Source organism: Cololabis saira, chromosome 20 (assembly GCF_033807715.1).
Source record: "Cololabis saira isolate AMF1-May2022 chromosome 20, fColSai1.1, whole genome shotgun sequence".
NCBI lineage: Eukaryota > Metazoa > Chordata > Actinopteri > Beloniformes > Belonidae > Cololabis > Cololabis saira.
The window spans coordinates 14,691,966-14,715,545 of record NC_084606.1 but is presented as its reverse complement, the minus strand read 5'-3'; the positions used below and the strand labels follow the sequence as shown (position 1 = coordinate 14,715,545).

The 23,580-nt window shown below is 39.2% G+C and overlaps 1 protein-coding gene across 1 annotated transcript in view; it reads left to right on the top strand.

Moving 5' to 3' along the window:
• Positions 1-23,580, top strand: part of dock11 (dedicator of cytokinesis 11) — a 94,029-nt gene that overhangs the window by 69,418 nt on the left and 1,031 nt on the right. The window contains exons 42-52 of the mRNA XM_061710546.1: positions 486-599; positions 1,803-2,018; positions 4,243-4,300; positions 6,221-6,327; positions 6,410-6,532; positions 7,703-7,816; positions 9,929-10,075; positions 10,531-10,741; positions 15,401-15,591; positions 15,987-16,087; positions 16,190-16,328. Coding sequence (XP_061566530.1) covers positions 486-599; positions 1,803-2,018; positions 4,243-4,300; positions 6,221-6,327; positions 6,410-6,532; positions 7,703-7,816; positions 9,929-10,075; positions 10,531-10,741; positions 15,401-15,591; positions 15,987-16,087; positions 16,190-16,328 — 1,521 coding nt within the window. The remainder of the gene's footprint in view (positions 1-485; positions 600-1,802; positions 2,019-4,242; positions 4,301-6,220; positions 6,328-6,409; positions 6,533-7,702; positions 7,817-9,928; positions 10,076-10,530; positions 10,742-15,400; positions 15,592-15,986; positions 16,088-16,189; positions 16,329-23,580) is intronic.

Below are 23,580 nucleotides of genomic sequence, written 5' to 3'. Positions count from 1 at the left end.
GAAGGTCAGTTTTTCCATGCGACCTATATCCTCAACTGTTGTGGTCCAGTCGTCCTTTGATGGCAGATTTTTCTGCAGCCATTTCCGTGTAACGGCCTTCTTGCTCGCAGCCAAGAGCACTTTATAGAGATAGTTGTCCTGGGGCATAAGTCCATCTGGGATTTTACCCAGATAAAATGCAATAAAGGAAATCTCAAGTTTTAGTCTGAAAATTGTCTGTAATTCTTCAGTAAATTCTTGCCAATATGGTTGAATAATAACCATGAAAGTGGTCTGCCGTTGCCTGTCCACTCTGCCTCCAGCATTTATCCTGACCCTGGAAAGTGCTCACGTAGCTTTTGAAGGGGATATGAAGAAAGCAGAGAGAGTTTAAAGCTACCACAGAACCAGAAAAGCCCTCCAGCTTTTTAACAACGTTCCCTGGTCTCTGGTAGTTCATGCACCATTTGAAAGACTTCTTTTGTCTTTTGTTTCCTCTCCCTCAGATCATCATCGCCGTCAGCCAGCTGATCTCCGACGTGGCGCTGACGGGCAGCTCACGCTTCCAAGAGTCCCTCTCCATCATCAACAACTTTGCAAACAGCGACAAGGCCATGAAGGTATGACAGAACAGTCCAATGTGAGTTAACTGAGAAAGCATAGTCTGTCCATCCATACGGATCTGCTGGAGTCTGTCCTTGTTTCTGGTCACCAGTTCATCACAGGGGGACAAATAAAAACCAAACTTGTGTTTCAAGTCACACGTTACTGAACGGGAGATTTGCTATCGAAGGTGAAGAAGATTCACCTTCAAAACTTTACATCTGTGTTCATTCCCCCTTTAGACAGGCTACCAAATCCAATCTCTGATACAATCAGATCCACAAGTGAGATCAACTTTAAATGACTGTAACTTGTGTGTTCTGTTGAGACAGGGTCCAGTCGACAGCTGATGCTCCTGGCAGCATTTAGACCTGCGGGGGTTTTTACAACCGTTTTGCATAGTGGTGTGAAACTTGATGTTTGCAGAGGCCTCACACATTTACGCCCATTGTTAACTGTGTTTGACTTCATTTACGGTTATATGCACTCGTTCAACATCGATACGTGTGCTGAACAACTGTGGATCAAGTTGTAACATGCAAACAAGCAGATAACAGCACAGAAACCTGTCAAATGAGATTTTCTTGCGTGTTCAGCCAGTTGTCCAAGGGTGCAGTGGGTTAAGCAAGCAGCTCATACAGGCCTGTCTCAGTAAATTAGAATATTGTGATAAAGTTCTTTTTTTTCTGTAATGCAATTAAAAAAAACTAAAATGTCATACATTCTGGATTCATTACAAATCAACTGAAATATTGCAAGCCTTTTATTATTTTAATATTGCTGATTATGGCTTACAGTTTAAGATTAAGATTCCCAGAATATTCTAATTTTTTGAGATAGGATATTTGAGTTTTCTTAAGCTGTAAATCATGAATCCAGAATGTATGACATTTTTGTTTTTGTAATTGCATTACAAAAAATCACAATATTCTAATTTTCTGAGACAGTCCTGTATACTGAGGCTACAGTCCTCCTGCAGTGGTCGCAGGTTCGAATCCTGGCCTGCGGCCCTTTGCTGCATATCATCCCCATTCTCTCTCTCCACCCTCTTCCTGTCTGCAACTTGAATAAAGGGCCACTAGATCCCAAAAAAAAAATTAAAAAAAGATTTGTCATCCATTAGAGCAAATCTAATAAGGGACACGGCACCCTGTATGTATCTATGGATGGATTGATCTGTTCTGATTATGAGCCTGTGTGTGTTTGTCTGCTCTCTCCAGTCCACAGCGTTTCCTTCGGAAGTGAAAGGCCTGACCAAGCGGATCCGGACCGTTCTGATGGCCACGGCCCAGATGAGGGAGCATGAGAGAGACCCGGAGATGCTGCTGGACCTCCAGTACAGCCTGGCACGCTCCTACGCCAGCACTCCTGAACTCAGGAGGACCTGGCTGGACAGCATGGCCAGAGCGCACCTCAAGAACGGGGATCTGTCTGAGGTATCTCCAGGAAGACTTTAAGGAATTGGTGTCATTTATCCCCCCTATGTCCTGTGTGTATGTGTGTGTATTGTCCTGTGGATATAAATGGGATGGGTGCTTCCTGGTATTTGAATTATTTATGCATGAAATCTTACGATGCCCCACTTTCTGGAGTGAGCTGAGTGATCAGTGAGAGCTGAGAGGGGTTTTATATTTTATACTGTGAGATCACCAAACTAAGAGCTCCTTATTTATTTATTTAGTATTTACTTGAAATTGATTTTCATCTTCTAATCTTTTCAACTTATCTTTCTATTTATTTTTATAAAGTTACTATTTTGTTAGTTATTAAATGTAGTGAATGTTTTTTTAGTAGTTTAACTTATTTTATGTTTGCAAAATTTTCTTAGTTTTTTGTCTTTATAGTATTTTTAATTTGTGTATAATTTCTACTGTGTCATTATTTTTCTGTTTAAAGGAGACATATTAAGAAAAAGGGTTTATTTATTTCCTTGAAAGCAGATATGTGGGTGTTTGAAGTGGCTAGGAAATGAAAACGGCATCTTTTCACTTTCTTTTTTTCAGCCTGAGTCTGAAAAAAAGAAAAGAAAATGGGTCATCGGTTCAGAGCTGCGGGATACGTGATATCACAGACCCACACCTGTCCAACTTCTCTTTTTCTCTCAAAATGAGTCAGTTTCCAAACATGCAAGTGTGCGGCGGTGAGGAGGGGGAGCTCAGTGGCGATATTATCTCTCCCTGGTATTTAGACCAGCATGCAGGATGCTGTCACAAAATACATTTTGTGATATGCTTTCATGTTTTGACTCATGGTCATAGTAAGGCTCCGTAATAGCGATGCTGCTTGATGTGAAGTGCAGTGAATGATGAGGAGCTTGAGGGAAAACTATCTTCTCTTATAATGCTGCCCTGATCTTGGTCTGTGATGTCACAGTACCCGGCGTGTCTGGACTGCTCACCGAACGGCACATTGTGAGAACGAGCCGCGTCTTGTACATCGTTTTGTAGTTAGTGATTGTTAGACACCCAAATATGTGCTGTCAAGCAAAGAATTGTTTTTATGTGGACCTATAATGGACCCATTCCATTATAGGTCCCATTCTCAAGTTAATATCTATTAATAATACATGAATCGTCAAAATTGTAAAACTATTAAATTGAAGGCAATTTTGTTGTAGCAAACTTAGAAGGATTCATGAAGCTACTCATAAATAATTGGTCAGCTTTTGGACTCAGTTCATCAAACAGAAAACCAGTGACGTTTCAGTGTAAAGTAAACACCTTCCTACGCCGCAGCGGAAGATGAGCCATGACCTTTCATGTCTAAAGGGCCTCCCATAAAAGCTAAATGCATCCATCATTATCACATTGTAATGCAATTAGTTGTGGAGGCATCACCACAGTTATGCCAACAATGATGAAAGCAGACAACTTTGACAGAGGGTGAATGATTAAAGCAATAAATAAAAGTAAAACCAGACGGATATGGAGGATTTTTTGTGCCAAAATTAAATAAATAAATCATTAATTAATTAAAATGGGAATTAAATATATCATTAATTAATTAAATGTGTCATTAATTAGTTAAAATTAGAATGAAATATGTCATTAATTAATTAAAATACAATTCATTTTAAGTAAAAATATATATTTATTATTTCAGCATTTAATTAATTAATGACACATTTAATTAAGGATTTCGTGTTGCGTGTGAATCATGAAATGTAAAACTGCATTTAATTAATTAATGACACATTTAATTAATGATTTTGTGTTACTGAGTTTGATGAGTGAAACTGACAGTTTTACATTTACATTTCATGATTCAGCAACACGAAATCATTAATTAAATGTGTCATTAATTAATTAAATGCAGTTTTACATTTCATGATTCACTCGCAACACGAAATCATGTCATTAATTAATTAAATGCTGAAATAATAAATATATATTTTTACTTAAAATGAATTGTATTTTAATTAATTAATGACATATTTAATTCTAATTTTAATTAATTAATGACACATTTAATTAATCAATGATATATTTCATTCCCATTTTAATTAATTAATGATGTATTTATTTATTTAATTTTGGCACAAAAAATCCTCCATAGACGGATAGCTCTGATGTTGCTCTCTATTTTCTGGTATATTTTTTTTTTATTGTTGTTTTGAAGTTTCACTCTGGCTAACTTTGCTGTCTGTTGCCGTGTCGACAGGCTGCCATGTGTTACGTTCACATAGCCGCGCTGGTGGCAGAATACCTGTACAGAAAAAGTAAGTTCCTCCTCCGAACACGCACATCCACTCAGTGTGTGTGGGATCAACCCCTCAGAAACATCCCTACGACCCATTTATTTGAAAAAGCAATTGTTTCCATATTCAGTATTACATTCACTCCTTGTATCTTTTCAACGTCTTTCTCCAAAGTTCAACCACCTGTTCCCAATGAAATCGGGAAAGGTGGATCAAAAAAAAAAAAAAACGAAAAAAACAAAAGTCCAAGTGTCTTTGATCATGATGCTTTTCCAAGATTTTAAATACGTTTGTGTAACATGAACAGCAGAACTGGAGGAGCTCTTTTCTCGTTATCGTCACAGTTTTGCAAGATGAAAAAGAAATCAAGTACAGTATTAGAGTGGTATCAGGTGCAGAGAGCAGGTCATCACAAAAATCACAGATTCAAATGAAGTCAGATCTTACAGGCTTCATGTACTCAGTCCATTTAGACCAAATCCGATAGAACTTTTCTTTTTGTATTCTGAGGGAAAATGACAACTTTGATGTACATTTCGCAGACAGTATCAATCCATTCTTCAATAGTGGGCGGTTCTACTTTTAACCATCTTCTTGTGACAGATTTCTAACTCGCTGCCAACAGTATACAGAGCAATTTTTTATCATCTGTATTCCAGTTATCAACCTGTATATCACCCAAATACATCGCTTCCTATTTGAAGGGAATATTTACTCGCCAGGATTTTAATCACACTTACACGATAAGGGAAAGACTTAAGACAACCACACGTCTCCATTTAACCTTCATCAGTGAGCATGAATGCTCTTTCCAGAGGTCTGTGTTCCTCCAGGAAAATCCACCGCAGGCTGCAACGCTGCAGCGCTGCAAAGCTCGCGTGCAAAGTTGGCATTTATCAAAGATAAAGTGTCATAGATGATTTAAATCTCATGCAAATAAACCCCCTAAACAAATGTGTGGAATGCTAACAGACAAAAATAATTTGCATGCATTCACAGTTAGTTGTCATCAGTGGCAGCGATCTTGTATCTCTAAAACAGCACGAGACGGAAGGCATATCTCGTACACAAAGTCTGCTTTCCGTATGTTGTTTACCAACAGCTAGCCACAACACCGATTTGCAGGGCTGGGGATCGATTCAAATGTCAAAAATCCATCCGATTCTGATTCTTAAGATTCAGAATCGATTATCAAGATTTGATTCGATTCCGATATTGATTTGGGTTAGTGTTATTAAAACTGTTTCTTGAGCTGTTGCATGAATTATATGACTGTGTAGTTATACAAGATATTAATATTAGCATTATATTGAGATTCAACAGCAAGTATTGGCAGCTAATGATGCTGTAAAGACCAATCGCCTTCCCAGTATACTGATATAACTGCTTTCAGAAACATTGTGTGGGTCAGAATTACCAAACAGACCGTATTAAATTGCTTTTAGTTTTTCTCACATTCCTTTTTTATTTGTTCCATTTTCTGTCTTTTTCAGTTTTTAATTTTTGAGAATTTGGTTTTTAGCATTTTAAGCAAATGTAACCCCAAGGCAGTATATAAAGTAATGAAATATAAACAATCTATGCAATTATAACTGAAAACATTAATGTTTTCATACCTTTAAACATATTTAAAGGCAAAAACATGGTACCAGTTATTTTCGTGTCCAACAAAACATTCCTTTTTTGGGCATAAACAAAAAAATGCCAAAAGTTGTAATGTAATGATGAAAAAAAATCGATCTCTAGACATATGAATCGACTTTTAGAAATTAATATGAGAATCGATTTAGAACTGGGAACACAGGCTTACCGATTTGTATGTATTATCGTAGTTGAAATCATCTGAGCATAATCATCTGGTGTCTTTTTAAACTCAAGTAGTGGATTTACTTTATTTTGGATGGCGTTTCCTAAACGTATTCTATGCTCATCATTTGCCAGAGTTGTTCCCGAGTGGTCTTGCAGCTTTTAAGAAGATCACCTTCAACATCGACGAAGAAGCCGCGATGAAAGAAGACACCGGAATGCAGGACGTCTACTACTCCGAGGTGGGACTGTCTGTACTTTTTTTCCTGCATTAAAAATAGTGATTGGGTTTGCAAACAACAAACAGACTCTGCCCCTTCTCAGGAAGTCCTGGTTGAACACCTGGAGGTCTGCATCGAGGCTTTGTGGAAAGCCGAACGCTATGAAGTCATCACACATATCGCTAAACTCATCGTCCCCATCTACGAGAAGCGCCACGAGTACGAGGTACCGGAGCTCTCACTCTCTCCCAGCGCTGCTCGCTTGCTCTGCTTCCCCTGTGAGTCAGTTGTTTTGATAGAGGAAACTTCATTCCTGTCCTGTCAACTGTTGCCTTTACTCGCTCGACCTGTTCTGAGTCATGAAAGGAAAATGTAGCTCTGAAATGAGTGTTGGGTGGAGGAGGAAAAGACATCTTTTAGAGCTTCAAGTGACCTCGAGAAAAGCGTTACTTAGTGAGATTTACATTAAAGATCTTCTGGTTTTGATTGTCTCTTTTACACCAGTCGCTGAGCAGACTGGTGCACGCTGGTGAGCACTGCCTGCTTTAAGTTTTAGATCCTCGCTGGGAGCTTTTTCTTTCTGTCTCTCACTGTCCAATAAGACCTTCTTTCAAGGCAATTTCTGGACTCCTAGTTAGACCTAGTATTGTTTTTTTCAGGCTGTTTCAATTTTAGCTTTAGTCTAGTCTTTGAGTCAAGCTATTATTTTAGTTTTTATTAGTTTTAGTCACGTTCATACTCCTTTTAGTTTTATTTTAGTCAGAATTGTCCAGGACCATTTTAGTCTAGTTTTAGTCAAAGATTGTATTTAGCTAAACCCATTTTACAATTCAAACAACGTTATCTTAATATTATATTTTTACCTTATAGACTCAAGAATACTTTCATTCCAAATACAGAAGACTCTAATTTGAGTTTATAACATATTTATTTTTCCACATTTCTCCCCATCTTTTTCTTTTTCAACGACACATTCAGTTTTCTTTTCCACGTCTATGTAGGAAAGTGTATCCAAAGATGGTTTCTTCTTCTTCTCCAGCCCCAGAGAAGATCCCAGCGTTTCTCTATGTAACTTTGTTTTTAATTGACGTTAACTAGAGCTCTGCGTTAACGGCATCAGCCTCTAACTCTGCAGCTGCATCTTCTGGATCTGATTCCCCGCTGCAGCGACTGGGATTGAGGACTAAAGTCACCCAGCAGAACTAAACCAGAGGAAACTACTGAAAACATGGAAATTAAGGATCTTTGTTAGAACATTTGGTCTCGTTTTGGTCAACGAAAATGAAGACACATTTGAGCGTAGTTTTTATTTTGTAATCTACATTTTAGTCCTGTTTTTATTCGTCAACGATATTGCATTATATATTTAATTATCATTAAATGTTTTTCTTTCCAGAGACTCAGCCGGCTGTACGACACGCTGCACAGAGCCTACAACAAGATAATGGAGGTGACACAATCGGGCCGCAGGCTCCTAGGAACCTACTTCAGGGTGGCTTTTTATGGACAGGTGAGAGCTCTCTTCTTCAAGGTGCACGTGTCGGTCACAAAAGAGGGGCATTTCAGATGCAACAGATAATGATCAGTCAAATATTGTCTTTAAAATGTTCCATTTGGAAAAATACTATCATGAAAGGTATAGTAGTATACTTAGAGACATATATTCTCTAAAGAAGAAAGAATAATGCAGACGTACGTTTCCTGCTCAGTAATAAAACGGCAAGAGGCCGGTTCTTATTTTTGAAGTAAATACTTACTGGTCCCAGAAAGTAAACACCCACTTCATTAGTTACACCCGTTTAACGTCTCGCTGATGCAAACAGCACATCAGCCAATCAGCTACAGCTACAACAGATAAAGGCAAGTTGGAACCAACTGTCAGATATGAGAGATAAACGTGATTCAAGTGATTTTGGTTGAGTAGTTTAGAAAAATATTCAGCAAGCAGCAGTTGCTGATGTCAGAGGTCAGTGTTAATGAATCGCTTACTGCAACAAAACAGAAGAGGATCTCTGAACACACAACAGTGGAAGGCCTTACCAACTTCTGTCAGCGGAAAATTGGAAATTGATGCTTCAGTTTGTCAAAATTGGACAATCGAAGGGTTCAAAAACTCTTCCTGGTCCAATGAGCTCTGATTTCTGCGGTGATGTTCAGCTGGAAGGCTAAACATTTGAATCAGGGCCTTAGTGGCCTCAGACACGGCATACTCTTAAGTCTTCAGTCTTTTCAGACCACTACCTTCCTGCCCACAGCAGTTAACCTCTCCAACCAATATGTGGAGAGACTTAAATCATAACTACTGCAATTATTATTATTGCATTCGGGAATTAATAAGGCATGTTTGAGTTAGATTTTGAATTGGTGACTACATTTGAAGCTTTTGATGGTGGTGTCAAGGTGCCAGGAATATTTTTTTATCAGGATTATCTGCAAAGGACTTTCTAAAAACATGTTATGCAGGTTTCCACTTGCATAAACATGTCATGTCAGGAAGCTCACATCTTCTCAGTGGCTTTCTCAACATAGCAGTAAGGCCATCGGGCTCAAATGGGCTCCACAGTAGGGCTGTTCGATTTTGCCCAAAAATAAAATCTCGATTTTTTTCTCTCAAAATCCGATTTTCGATTACGATTACGATTATTTTCTGAATTGACAAAAGGCAAAGAAATGATTTCAAATATGCTGTTTTTTTATTGAACATTTGCCCCATTGGGCTTTAAGTGCAAACTTTGCTCTTATTAAACCAAAAATGAATGAATAAAGTGCAAAACTCTGTAAAATAAGTTGAAAAAAAGTTTTAAAAAATATAATAAAATATAAAGTTTTATCTCTGGAAAAAAAATCAGCAAATCAGCACTTGCAAACATACAGTAAGTTATATTTCCAATTAAATAAAACAAGACATTTTCTAATTAAACTAAACTGGGTCTTTGCATGCTAAATAATAATGCAACCCATGAAGGAGGTAGAGGTGTGTAATGTCAGTCATTACATTTGCAAGTTTTTTGCAAGGAACACGAGCCGGTCTACCGCATCTGGCTTGAGGGATGCCCGGTGGCATGTTACAACGCCCCCTCCTACACTAAAGAGCCTCTCCGATGGGGCACTTGTCGCAGGTATTGAGAGGTATTTCCATCAATCATTAATATGGTATCAATCATTAATATGTGTGCAGACAAGGTAAAAAAATAAAAATTAAAAAAAAAAGTGAAAAATCGATTTTACGATTTTCACGTTTTAACATCGTTCTAATTACAATATCGCGATTACGGATTTAAAATCGATTAATCGAACAGCCCTACTCCACAGTCACCAATTTCTCCATGGATGACCGAGCTACAGATCCGCGGTAAACCGTGGGAGACCACCACGTCGGCATGGACCAAGATTTCTGAGGAATGATTCCATCATCCTTGTTGAATCTCTGGCGCAAAGAAAACGAAAGGGGATCCCACCCAGTTGTAGCATTGTGTACCTAATAAAGTGGCCGGTGAACACAAACAAGCTGCCTGAAGGGTTTATTATAAGGACTATTGAACAAACACAAAAGATTAGGCTAGGTCTCGGTATTTAAAGGTTTCCTGCAGCACACTAAGTATGAATCGTGTGGTTTGAACAGGGCTTCTTCGAGGAAGAGGATGGGAAGGAATATATTTACAAAGAGCCCAAACTCACCGGGCTGTCAGAAATCTCCCAGCGGCTGCTGACCCTCTACGGGGACAAGTTTGGTCAAGAAAGCGTCAAGATAATTCAGGACTCCAATAAGGTACAGTAAATAACCGGAGGAACGAGTTGAAAGACTTTTAGAGTAAAATAACATGTCGTTTCCAATAATAGATGGTCATTCATTAATTGAATGACTTATTTGGCCATGTTTGGCAGCTCTGTGTTTAAGTAAATAATGTTTGTATGAAACAGCGTGGGAAACGTCCAGTTTCTACCCCATGGAGTCAACATGGGGTCTTGGCCTGCAGATTGAGAAGTTATTTTCATGACTGTTCTCACTGAATTGTGCTCAGACGCTTTGATCCTCCAAAGTTTCATTTTTGGAGGATCAAAGAGGAGTGCCTAATACACAAGCCAAGTGTTTAAACTTACTGTTTCCCCCACGGAGATGGCCGCTGCTTCTCTCCAACTCCCTCTGCTTAAGGTTCATGTTCAGAAATGACCCCGAGGTTCTCACCGATCTCCCCGATATTCTGATTGCTGCTTTGCTCCCAGGTCAACCCCAAGGAGCTGGATCTCAAGTTCGCCCACATCCAGGTGACGTTCGTCAAACCGCACTTCGAGGAGAAGGAGGCGCCGGAGAAGAAGACGGATTTTGAGAAGTGCCACAACATCAACCGCTTCGTGTTCGAGACGCCATACACGCTGTCGGGGAAGAAACACGGCGGCGTGGAGGAGCAGTGCAAGAGGAGGATCGTCCTCACAAGTATGTGAAACACGCAGCGTCGGGCTGCCATGTTTGACGGCTGCAGATAACGGCCAGTTGTTTTTCTCCCACAGCCCGAGGCCACCGTTATGAGACATACTGTAAAAGTTGTTTTTGCATGTCCTTTATTGAACATCCGTCGGGCGTGCCGGACGTTAATGCAACACATGAATAATACATTTCTCTCTGTTGTTGTGACGCCAAATGTTTAAGTGGCATGAAAGCAAAAGCAGAAATGGTGATCTTATCCAGCGTGAGGTCCTACCTGCCAAGTTCAAAAACAAACAACCTGTCCTTGCAAAGCAGCTGCGCTTATTTTGGGTTCTTTTCTACACGTTGGCTGGAGACACAAGCATGTGTGCGTTGCACATGAACACAAACGTCGTTAATGGAGCAGCGGACTGGAGATCCCTCCGTCTGCAGTAGGAATGGGTGATATTTTACCGTTCACGATAAACCGTCAAAAAAATTCCCCACGATAAGAATTTCTCATCTCGCGGTAAAAACGATAAATTCACATTGATGACGTTTTTGTGTAAAGCTGATTAACGGCTCTGCGTTAAATCGACGCGGAAGGAAGGAAGGAAGGAAGGAAGGAAGGAAGGAAGGAAGGAAGGAAGGAAGGAAGGAAGGAAGGAAGGAAGGAAGGAAGGAAGGAAGGAAGGAAGGAAGGAAGGAAGGAAGGAAGGAGCCAAAAAGAAAGAAAGAAAGAAAGAAAGGAGCCAAAAAGAAAGAAATGAGCCAGAAATAAGGAAATGAGCAAGAAAGAAAGAAAGAGAAAGAAAGAAAGAAAGAGAAAGAAAGAAAGAAAGAAATTAGCCAAAAAGAAAGAAAGAAATGAACCAAAAAGAAAGAAAGACAGAAGAAATGAGCCAGAAAGAAAGAAAGAAAGAAAGAAATGAGCCAGAAATAAGGAAATGAGCAAGAAAGAAAGAAAGAAAGAAAGAAAGAAAGAAAGAAAGAAAGAAATGAACCAAAAAGAAAGAAAGAAATGAACCAAAAAGAAAGAAAGACAGAAGAAATGAGCCAGAAAGAAAGAAAGAAAGAAAGAAAGAAAGAAAGAAAGAAAGAAAGAAAGAAAGAAATAAGGAAATGAGCCAGAAAGAAAGAAAGAAATGAGCCAGAAAGAAAGAAAGAAATGAGCCAGAAAGAAAGAAAGAAATGAGCCAAAAAGAAAGAAAGAAATTAGCCAGAAAGAAAGAAATTAGCCAAAAAGAAAGAAAGAAAGAAGGATAAATTCCCATTGATGACATTTTTGTGTAACAAACATGGCGGATCTGAGAGCGAGATAGATTTATAGTTGAAAAGGTGGAGTTGAATTGGTATTTTTTTTTATCGTCATCTTTATCGTTATCGGGATAAATGCCAGAAATTATCGTGATACATTTTTTAGTCCATACCACCCATCCCTAGTCTGCAGCCTTCTCAAGTTGTCAGGTTATCTCATGTCACTGAGCATATTTTTGTCGGGAAATTAAAAGGAAACAAAAGTTGTTTTTTTTGTGGACAAGTTGACTCAACTTACTCCTTCAAGTTGGATGGTTTGCGGTTGTGAACAGCAATCTTTAAGTCTGACCACAGATGTTCTGTTGGATTGAGGTCTGGGCTTTGACGAGGTCGTTCCAACACATTTACATGTTTCCCCTGAAACCAGTCAAGTGTTGCTTCAGCAGTTTGTTTGGGGTCACTGTCCTGCTGGAAGGTGAACCTCCGTCCCCGCCTGTGTTTAGCACTTAAGTTGCTTTCGTCAATAAAAATTATGACGGGGCCTGCCGGGCCTTTGCATATTGCCAAAACGGCTTCAACCCCCCGGAGGAACACACTCCGTCGCCTCTCAGGATGGTGCAGATTGTTGACTTTTCCAAAGTGGCCTGTCAAGGTTTGAGAGCCAAATTTGATTTTAAAAAGATGTTGTTCATGTTAGACAAACAACTGATGTTTTATCTTGTGTTTTATTTAGGTCTAACTAAAGTTGCTTTCGTCAACGGAAATTATGACTAAATATCGTCGTCAACGAACCTTTATCACCTGAGGAAGACGAGACGCAACAAAAATGCTGGTCATGTGACGATAACGATAATTAAATATATAATGCGATATCATAGAGGAATAAAAACAAGACTAAAAAGACTTAATTTTCGTCGACCAAAACGAGACGAGATGTTCCAACAAAGATCCTTAATGTCCATGTTTTCAGTAGTTTCCTCTGGTTTAGTTCTGCTGGGTGACGTTAGTCCTCAATCCCAGTCGCTGCAGCGGGGAATCAGATCCAGAAGATGCAGCTGCAGAGTTAGAGGTTGATGCTGTTAACGCAGAGCTCTAGGTTCACGTCCATTAAAAACAAAGTTACATAGAGAAACGCTGGGATCTGCTCTGGGGCTGGAGAAGAAGAAGAAGATCCATCTTTGGATACACTTTCCTACATAGACGTGGAAAAGAAAACCCAATGTGTTGTTGAAAAAGAAAAAGATGGGGAGAAATGTGGAAAAATAAATATGTTGTAAACTCAAATTAGAGTCTTCTGTATCTGGAATGAATGTATTCTTGAATGTATAAGGTAACAATAATAATAATAATAATAATAATAATAATAATAATAATAATAATAATAATAATAATAATAATAAGATAATCTTGTTTGAGTTGTAAAATGGGTTTGGCTAAATACAATTTTTGACTAAAACTAGACTAAAATGTAATCAGTTTTCGTCACCTAAAACTAGACTAAAATGGTCCTGGTCAATTCTGAGTAAAATAAGACTAAAATGATCAGACTTTTAGTCGACTGAAACTTGACACAACTAAAAGGAGATATAGTGTTTTCCTTGATGGCTGAAAAGTTCAGTTTTAGTCCCATCAGACCAGAGCACCTTCCTCTAATAACCCAACCCTAACTTGTACCTGTGGAGCCTTTCACACATCATGGTCAAATAATATGTAAAAAGCAAAGGGGGGTGAATAAAGGATAAAGGATACTGTAAATACATGACTCATTGATGGGATGAACTCGTCCTTAAAACGCAACACCTCAGAAAACACTGCTGAAGTTAGCTTATCATTCAGTCTGCGATCGGTAAACTCATCCCCATAACTTCTCAAGTCCTCGTCACATTTAGGCTCGGTGATCCCAGGACTTCACCGTGACTCCAGGTGGAAATCTGGATTTTCAACTTCATATTCTAACAAAAGAAATGTTAAAAAAAAAGTTTTTTTTGGTCACTATTTGCCTTTATTCAAAGTAGGTGGACAGGAAACGGGTATATAGAGAGGGGGGTGGGGGGGCATGCAGAAAAGAGCAACAGGCCAGGATTCAAACCTGCGCTACCTGCACGGGAGTAAAAGCCTCTGTAACTGGCACCCGCTCAACCCACTGAGCTGCCCAGTAACTTACTTAACTCTAACAGGGTTCATTTAAACATCCCGGTGTATTTAGAGGGATTCTGTAAATGTATTTACCACCGCAAAGAGTAAAACTTTATCTCCGTTGCGATTAAACTTGATTGTTTTAAACAAGATGATGTAAAAAAAATGCATTGAAGTCCCCTGTTACGTGCAGTTTACAGATATTTAGTGTAGTTTCATATTATCCCTTTCATTCACAATGAAAATTCTCCACTTTTGTAACCCTCAAAGTTTTTCTTCAGTCCGTATGTCTGAGCTCCCAAGTTCCGTTTTCATCTGAGCGACTCAGGAGTTTAATGTTCCCACTCCCCAGCTTTTTTTCTTTCTCAAATACAGAAAAAACAAAGAATGTCTCCTTTCATTCAACCCATGAACACTTTCGTTTTGCTGCTCCCTTAAATCTTCATGTTATTAAACCTGTCACAGGTAAGGGCGTCAATTCAGTATGGCAAGGTACAGCAGCCGCCACACCTCGGCTTCAAGGGAAAATGTAAATGTTTGTTTTTTAAATACATTTATGGAATTACTCTGTGTCCATTTGTATTGATTATTCTATTACTTAATACATATAGAATAACTACAAATGCAAATCAGAACAACATGATCGATTTCACTAGTTATTATACACTGCAAAAACTCTAAATCTTACCAGGAATATTTGTCTTATTTCTAGTTAAAATGTCTAATTTTTAGTCAAAAAATCTCATTACACTTAAAACAAGATTCATCACCAGAAAAATAACTTATTTGACCATTTTCACCTGTTTCAAGTAAATTTTCACTTGAAATAAGTAGAAAAATCTGCCAGTGGAACAAGATTTATCTTCTCATTACAAGCAAAAAAATGTTGTTCCACTGGCAGATTTTTCTACTTATTTTAAGTGAAAATCTATTTGAAACAGGTGAAAATGGTTGTTTTTGAGTCTTGCAGTTTTTGCAGTGAGCGAGACTGCATTTGAAAAAATTCCAATTTTCTTGACCACACAGATAAGCTACATAGCAGACTTATGTGATTAATATTTGCTGGACGTGTTGATTGATACTCTAGTTAAGTTCTCTGACTCGTAACCTTGCCATACCTTAGCTTCGACTGAATTGACGCCACTGGTCACAGGCGACACAAAGTAAACTTAGATAAGACCTGAACTTGACCTGTCAAACAAGTGTGTATCACGTTAGATGACTTGCATTTTTGCTACATTTGGATGCATGATTGGACCCAAACAGTTGTCATGCTCTTTCTCTCTGTCTCTGCAGCTGCCAACACTTTCCCGTATGTGAAGAAGCGTGTGGAGGTGGTGGGGGAGAAACAGGTGGAGCTGAAGCCGGTCGACGTGGCCATCGACGAGATGAAGGCTCGGACGGCGGAGCTGATCAAACTCTGCTCCACCCAGGAGGTGGACATGATCCAGCTGCAGCTCAAACTGCAGGGTTGTGTCTCCGTGCAGGTAACAGTCTCACACACCCTCTGCCCTTTGACCGACTAGTATTTCCCCATCACGTGCCAACCATTAAGACAGTTGTGATGCTATCTCTGGGCTCTTATTTACCGGCCGTCTTCAGCCTTCAGTGCAGGAAAGTTTCTGGAACAAGGACAAATGGCATGCAAATAGTTTAGAGCTTGTTGAACGTGTTTCCTTCTGCTGCCTCCGAGAAGCTGTTTTTCCAATCTCCACAGTTTATGCATGTACTTGACCGCGTTGAATATCTCACGTTTGTATAAAAAAGCCTGAGGAATCACTGTTAATATGGAAAGATTGGGGCGTAGTCCTCAGCTGACTGATGCTCTCTGCCACCGGGGATCACTGTAGGGACGTTTGATCTGAGGCCCGTCTCTCTGCAGGTTAATGCAGGTCCCATGGCTTACGCAAGAGCATTCCTGGACGAGGGGAAATCAAACCAGGCTGCTAGCAAGAAAGTGAAAGAGCTCAAAGACATTTTCAGGTACATTTGTTTTTTTTTTTTTCATCAAACCACATCGTTGCTAATTGGCTCTGATCTAATCTGATCTGATAGCTGTAATTGTATTTTTTTAAACTGCTGCAGGCGCTTCGTCGAGGCTTGCAGCATGGCCCTGGACATAAACGAGCGTATCATCAAAGAGGACCAGTTTGAGTACCACGAAGGTCTGAAGTCCAACTTTAAAGAAATGGTAAAGGAGCTGTCAGACATCATCCACGAACAGGTAAAACAACTTTCCTGCGTCCTTCTCGGTTCATGACTTTGTCCAGATCTAATCTAAATTCTTTACTGTGGTAATGCAGTAGGTTTCCGTCTTTAAAGGAAAGTGTTGGCCGATTGGCATTTTCACACGAGAAGTTGTGTCGTTTGCACTCAAAGCTCTGGCCTCACGCTCAAGTCCCTGCTAGCCGACCCGTTCTTCTCCACTGCAGCGGACTCACCTGCGTGTTCACGTCCTCGTCTGAACTTTTCTTGTGGAAATGTCCAACTCTTTGAAACATCTTTACTTTGGCCTCAGATTGTGAAAAGAAGCCTCCTGCCAATGCTGCAGGTGTAACGTTAACAGGTAGAGGGTAATGGGTTCATTTGTTTGATTAAAAAGGAATAGACTTGAGCTAGAAGACCTGATTGTCCCTCTCCGTGTTAGCTAGTTGACATGTTCCACGTTGGCTTTACTGGACAGCTCGCGGTTGTGTAAACACATTTCATATTTGTTAAACTTTATAAAGTTTAGATCAAATATATCACAAATTCCTAATTGACTTGACTCAAACTGGGTTGATTTAAACCTCCTGGTGTATTGAGAAGGATTCTGTAAATGTAACTGCGTATGTGACGAAGAAACAACGCAAAGAGTAGAACTTTATCTCCATTGCAATTAAACAAGATGATGTTAAAAAAATGCTTGAAGTCCCCTGTTACAGGATGTGCAGTTTTATGAAAAGCATGAATTTAAAACCTAACAAATGCAATATATCAGATACTGAAAGCTCATGTCATGAAAATGATGCCAATAGTGCAATTTACCAGAAATGAATCTGAACAACAAGAGGAAAATTACAGTATGGAGACCTATTTAATTAAGTCTTAACGAAGGTATACTGAACAATAAAGAATTAGTTGAAGAATTAAAAGGGGAAGTAATTGGATACAGGAAGGAAAATGATAATGGGGAAGTAGATCCAACAATTTTATGGGATGCCCTTAAAGCTGTAATAAGGAAGCTGATTTCGTACACAACTTTCACTAAAAAAGCCAGATTAGAAATGTACCAGAAACATATTGAAGATTTGAAAGAATTGGAATACCAACATAAACAGACAAAAGATCCAGCAATACTTAACCTGGTTAAAGAAGTTAGGAAAAAAGTAGATGATATCCTGCTGGAGGAGGTGGAAAGGAAAGCTAGGTTTATAAAACAAACTTACTATGAGGGAGGATCTAAAGCCACTAAAAGTATTGACGTATAAAGAAACAGCAAGCATTAAATAATATACATAAAATAAAAGACCCTGCAACTAATAAAATCCTATATGAACCAGAAGAAATAGAAAAAAATATTTGGGGAATATTACGGTAAATTATATACACAACCTACCTCAGCGGGTGAAGAGGACTAAAGGGAATTTTTGGACAAATTAGATTTGCCAACAATAGGTACAATACAGAATGCTGTGATGACCTCAAACTGAAACTGAAAATGATGCCAATGACACGTCTAAAGAGATTGAACAAGGGCAAGAAAATATACAAGAAGTCGCCCAACGCTTAGAACAACACTATTGGACTATAAGGAAAGCAAAGACAGCCAGGTTATCTTCAGGTGATCGATTTGGCAAAAACTGACGAGATAACTGGAATTTGTATCACAACACCGGTTATCAGTTCAGTCAACCCTGGTGTTTTGGCTCTGGTGGTGTAAAAAAAAAAGGGTGGAATCGACTCCAAAGCACCAATCATAAGCACGGATCTGGATCTGGATCTGGAGCTGGAGCTGGAGCTGGAGCTTATAACAGAGATAAAATGATCATTATACATTTTTATGACTATGTTAATACGACTGAAGGCAAGGCACGTTTATTTATATAGCTCAATCCAACAACGGGGTGGTTCTCACTTTGCTGTGAATGCTGCAACCCAAACAGGAACTGAAGCTTGAGGTGAAAAAACAATACTCACATGAATGCATGAATTAAAAAAACAATCATTTGCAGACAGGCAGTAGAATGATAAATAAGTAATAAGTAGCTGTCTAGTAGGGCTGGGCGATATGGACCAAAAGTCATATCTCGATATTTTCTAGCTAAATGGCGATACTCGATATATATCTCGATATTTTTTCTGTGCCTTAATTGGGGTTTCCCCCAAAGCATTATAGCATAGCATCTCTGTTAGTTTCATTTTTTTCGGAGGCAAACCCTTAAAAAAACAGTCAGTTTTAATACAAAGCCTCGTGCCAAATGTCACACAGGTACATTTATTAACAGAGGTCTGCACAATATCAAAATGTATAAAACAAATGAAATAAAAATAAACTGCCTGCATATATAGAATAAAAATGCTTCTTGAATAAAATAAAACAAATATCCCTTTCCTGCATAACAATTAAATTAAAATACACTGTGCAATTAATACAATGTAGACAGTAACAGGCAGACTTTTCCACTGAGGTTGACAGTTGTGCAAATAACAAAAGATTTGTGCAAATCTCAAATAAAACATTCAAGTCAATTTGTCAGAAAATAAGCTATATCAAAATCATTAAAAAAAAAATGTAAAAAAAAAAAAGTTTTTTTTTTTTTTTTTTTTTTTAATCGATATAAACGATATTGTCTCGTACCATATCGTGTTTGAAAATATATCGATATATATTAAAATCTCGATATATCGCCCAGCCCTACTGTCTAGGCATATTGATGAGTTCAATATAGTATTAAAAAGATAGATCCGAGTTTAAATGGAAAGACAGAATTTGATGCAACATGGTGAGCATGACACGCTGCAGTGGAAGCCTGTTTATAGTTCAGCGGTTTAATTAAGACAAATATATATTTAGAGTCTGACTCTTAAGTGAGAAGGAAACGAGGAGATGCTCTTGATGGCTTTGAATGTTTTCCTTGTGGAGGGGAACTCGTTGTTCAGGAGGATTCACTCTGACATGTCTCGATCTCTTATCCCCTTAATGATGATGCATCTGACTGCACGGGATCGCTGTGGAAACGGTTGATCCTGCTTTTATCCCACACTGTGGGTTGTCCCTTACTGAGCCCTTAGTTGTGAATGCAGGTCCATAAAATAAGCCCAAATCAAATATGGATTGCTAGATTGTGTTGTGTAATCTGGCAAGGCGAAGACCCCACCTTCTAGTGTGGAGATGTTTGACCGCCCAAAGCCAGCTGAAGCATCCGACGTGTATCTGTGATCCGGGAGTTACTGAGACGAACGGCCGAGCCCTGAGGCCTCGGGAGGAATCGGTGAAAGCACCATTAGCGCTGAGTACATGCAGGTTGTAGCTTCTTTCAGGGAGGCTGCAGATCCCATCGCTACCACTAACGGCCTCGGTGCACATTAAGGCTGAACTAATCATGATTATAAAAGATTCTGGTGTGTTGTCTTTGTTTACCACTAACTACTACAATGTAGGGCTGTTCGATTTTGCCCAAAAATAAAATCTCGATTTTTTTCTCTCAAAATCCGATTTTCGATTCCGATTCCGATTATTTTGTGAATTGACAAAAGGCAAAGAAATGATTTCAAATATGCTGGTTTTTTTTTGAAAATTTGCCCCATTGGGCTTTAAGTGCAAACTTTGCTCTTATTAAACAAAAAAATTATGAATAAAGTGCAAAACTCTGTAAAATAAGTTGAAAAAAAAGTTTTAAAAAATATAATAAAATATAAAGTTTTATCTCTGAAAAAAAAAATCAGCAAATCAGCACTTGCAAACATACAGTAAGTTATATTTCCAATTAAATAAAACAAGACATTTTCTAATTAAACTAAACTGGGTCTTTGCATGCTAAATAATAATGCAACCCATGAAGGAGGTAGAGGTGTGTAATGTCAGTCATTACATTTGCTATTCACATTTGCAAGTTTTTTGCAAGGAACACGAGCCGGTCTACCCGGTGGCATGTTAGTATATCACCATGGTTACAATGCCCCCTCCTACACTAAAGAGCCTCTCCCATGGGGCACTTGTCGCAGGTATTGGGAGGTATTTCTTTCAATCATTAATATGGTATCAATCTTTAATATGTGTGCAGAAAAATTCGATTTTACGATTTTCACGTTTTAACATCGTTCTAATTACATAATCGCGATTACGATTTTAAATCGATTAATCGAACAGCCCTACTACAATGACTAATTCATTAGAATCAAATAAATACTAATTCTACAATTTCCCAGCTTGGGATAAATGAAGTATATCTATCTTATTATCTATACACACACATCCCATTACGCACGAGCAAGTTAATTAAGTACCATGTGTGCTGTTTTATTGCTTACTTTGAAAGCCATCAAATTATTTATATTGCTTCTTGAGCTATAAAAGTAGGAATAAAAAAATAAAAAGGTCTCCTGGCCTATTTTTACAAGACCCAGATGTGTCCTGCTCTTTGAGCCTCTTGACAGCACTAAGCAGCCTCCATCAAGTAGTTTGGCTTAATGTTTAACGCTGCTGTGAGTCATAATGCCTTGCAACGGGAAACGGTCTATTCATCGTTGAGGAATCATTAAAAACTGGATTTTCTCATTTCCTGGCCCAACGAATCCCTCCGTCACAGCAGATCGCTCCACACTTACCGTCTTTGGCTCGTGCGCAGCATGTGAACGAGGTTAAACACGCGCTCCCAGGGATGTGATGAAAGCAGGTTCGGGCTGACATGGCCAGATGTGGACTGTATCAAACGTGGTTGAGAAATTCATGTCATATACAGTATATGCTGCAATATCATTCTTTTGAAATCATTTCCCAAAACAGGGCGATGTGCACATCATTGATCGTCATCGAAGGTGGAATCTATCACATTTGTATTGCAGCACAGAAGTGTGTCCGTGTGTGTGTGTCCCTTAATTAATGTAAAGGTTGAACTTGAGTTGCATTGATTTTTGCCGCGCTAACCAGTCTTTTTTATTTTTTTTTTCTTCTCCAATATGCTGGCCTTTAGCTTTGAGGACAACCAGGTAATGGTGATACAAGTCAATCAGTGCATAAAAGCACAGGTTTGCACATTTAACCGTGGCATATTATGGTTAAATGCAAACCACACACAAGCAATGTGAATTTGAGAAGTGAGCATACCTTGTTTTTTTACTGAGGCGTGGAAAAGAAAGTGATGAAGGGGAATGCAGCTATTGAAATGGAGTTCTTTCATTTGGAAATAATTTTAGCCAAGCATTCAGCCTGTACTTTTTCCTGGATGTAGTGAAGAGAGACAAACCGGTCGGACTGCTCCTAGACACGGATGGGCTCGATCCTGGCTGACAGCGGCGCTACTCACCGCACTGATAACCATGTAAATGAGAGGTGTCCTTAACCAAATTATATTTGCATCCACCATTTCCTGGTTAAGGTTTGGACATTTTGCATACCCATATATTCAAATGAATCATCCTGTTGAGGAATCTGTCGGCTATCTTTGAGTTACTAGACAAACCAGGGTCATACCTGTCAAGTTTTGGATTTAAAAATAAGGAACATCTTCCTCCAGCAGCCCAACCGAGGTCCAGTATCTTACATTTTAAGACGGATTTGCGGGAAATCTAAAATAACTACCTGTCAGACTACAAATATTTGCTCAGAATCTGATAGTTCTGCCTTTGTTGACACAGAAACCCTGTGGACACTCCTATGTGTGTAATTCCTATAATAGAGTCTAAATGAAAACATAAAAGTGGATTAAAGCACATGTATTTTTTTTATATTTTCAGTTTATATACACATTAATTGTCTTCAAGTGAAACATTTACATTTTCTTTTAATTTGCCATTTTCACTCATGTGGCTCTCTGCCATTCATGACTGATGACAGAGACGCATGTTTCTGTATCTCCTCTTTAGGAAAGTAAATTTGGTTTCCCATTTTTAGAGATATTTACAATAAGTCTTCTCTTTTTGGGCAGAAATGCCTCCTCTCTTGTTACATCCATCCATCTATGATTTGTTGTTCTGAGTTTGCTCCCGTTGTCGCCACTAACCTCGCGAGAACTGCTACCCAGGCTTCAGTAGGTGGCAGTTCTCGCGAGGCTAGCGACAATTCAGTTATATTATAAAAAGGGAAATTTACGGGAAAATACTAATACGAGAGGAGGGCGGCAAAGAGGGGTGAAATACGGTAGTTTCCCGGCCAAAACGGGAGAGTTGACAGGTATGACCGGGGAACTCGTTCACACAGTTTTCCTCCACCAATCACCGCCCGGGGCCCAGGCGACGGGTTTGGAGCAGATAAACTCGTCCCCTCCAGATGTCAGAACATGTGATACTACATTAAGCCCAAGCACACAGTCTGGGCTTCAGCGGTCCGTCGTGTTTGAGCGCAGCGCGGTCTGGACAGACTGTGTGCAGCTGGTCAGCCCCTGGTCTGGACCAGGATCCTCCGCTGTCAATAATGCAGGATGAAGACAGAAATACAGAAATAGTAAATAAAGATGCTGCCAGCTGGTAGTGTTGCAGCTGGATCATGTTAGATTCACTTGACTCATGTAAATTATAACTCTAAACTCCTCTTTTCAGCATGCTCTCTGGTCCCTTGCACAGAATGTTTTTTTTTCTTTCTCATTTTTACTCGTAACTCAATGTTTGTAATGTGGACAGTGCATGAATGAATGTTTACTGGCTAAAAACGGAGGTCTTTATGTTGCTGCCATTTGTGTGTGACTTGCCGTACTCATCACATTCTTACGTGGGTGTTTCTTCACAAGTTTGCAGCAGAATGTCACTTACTTTCAAGACAGATTACGAGAAGGCCTGACACAAGGTTTATTGTGATGCTGGTGCTTTTCGGAGTCTGGTCTTAAACCAGGAGATCCTTGCTTCTTCTTAGTTGCTCCTTAAACCTGACGAGCCCCAGTTACAAACAGCTAATGAAGTGAGATCTGTCTTTGAAGGGACTTTAATGTTAGTGGAACACCTTGTTACCGTGTTCATGGCAACGTGCCTTGGCAATCGTGCAAACCTTTTGAGAAGCGGTTTTAAAGTATGTTTGCTCTACCCAGATCACATAATTTCCCCAGGGCATCCAGGGAATCGAAAGGGTTCTCATAGTTTCAGCGTAATCTGAAAACACCCCGTCTCTTCCTCTAAAAAAGTGTTTAAAACCATTTTCCACTTTCATGTGCGGCCAGTTTTCATTTAGTTTCCGCTGCTGCAGCAGCTATTTGCTTAGTATAAATACAACTGTTCGGCAGCCAGTGTAAACATGTTCAACCAGAAGAACATTGTTTTAGAGTCCTGCTTTACTTCTGATGTTG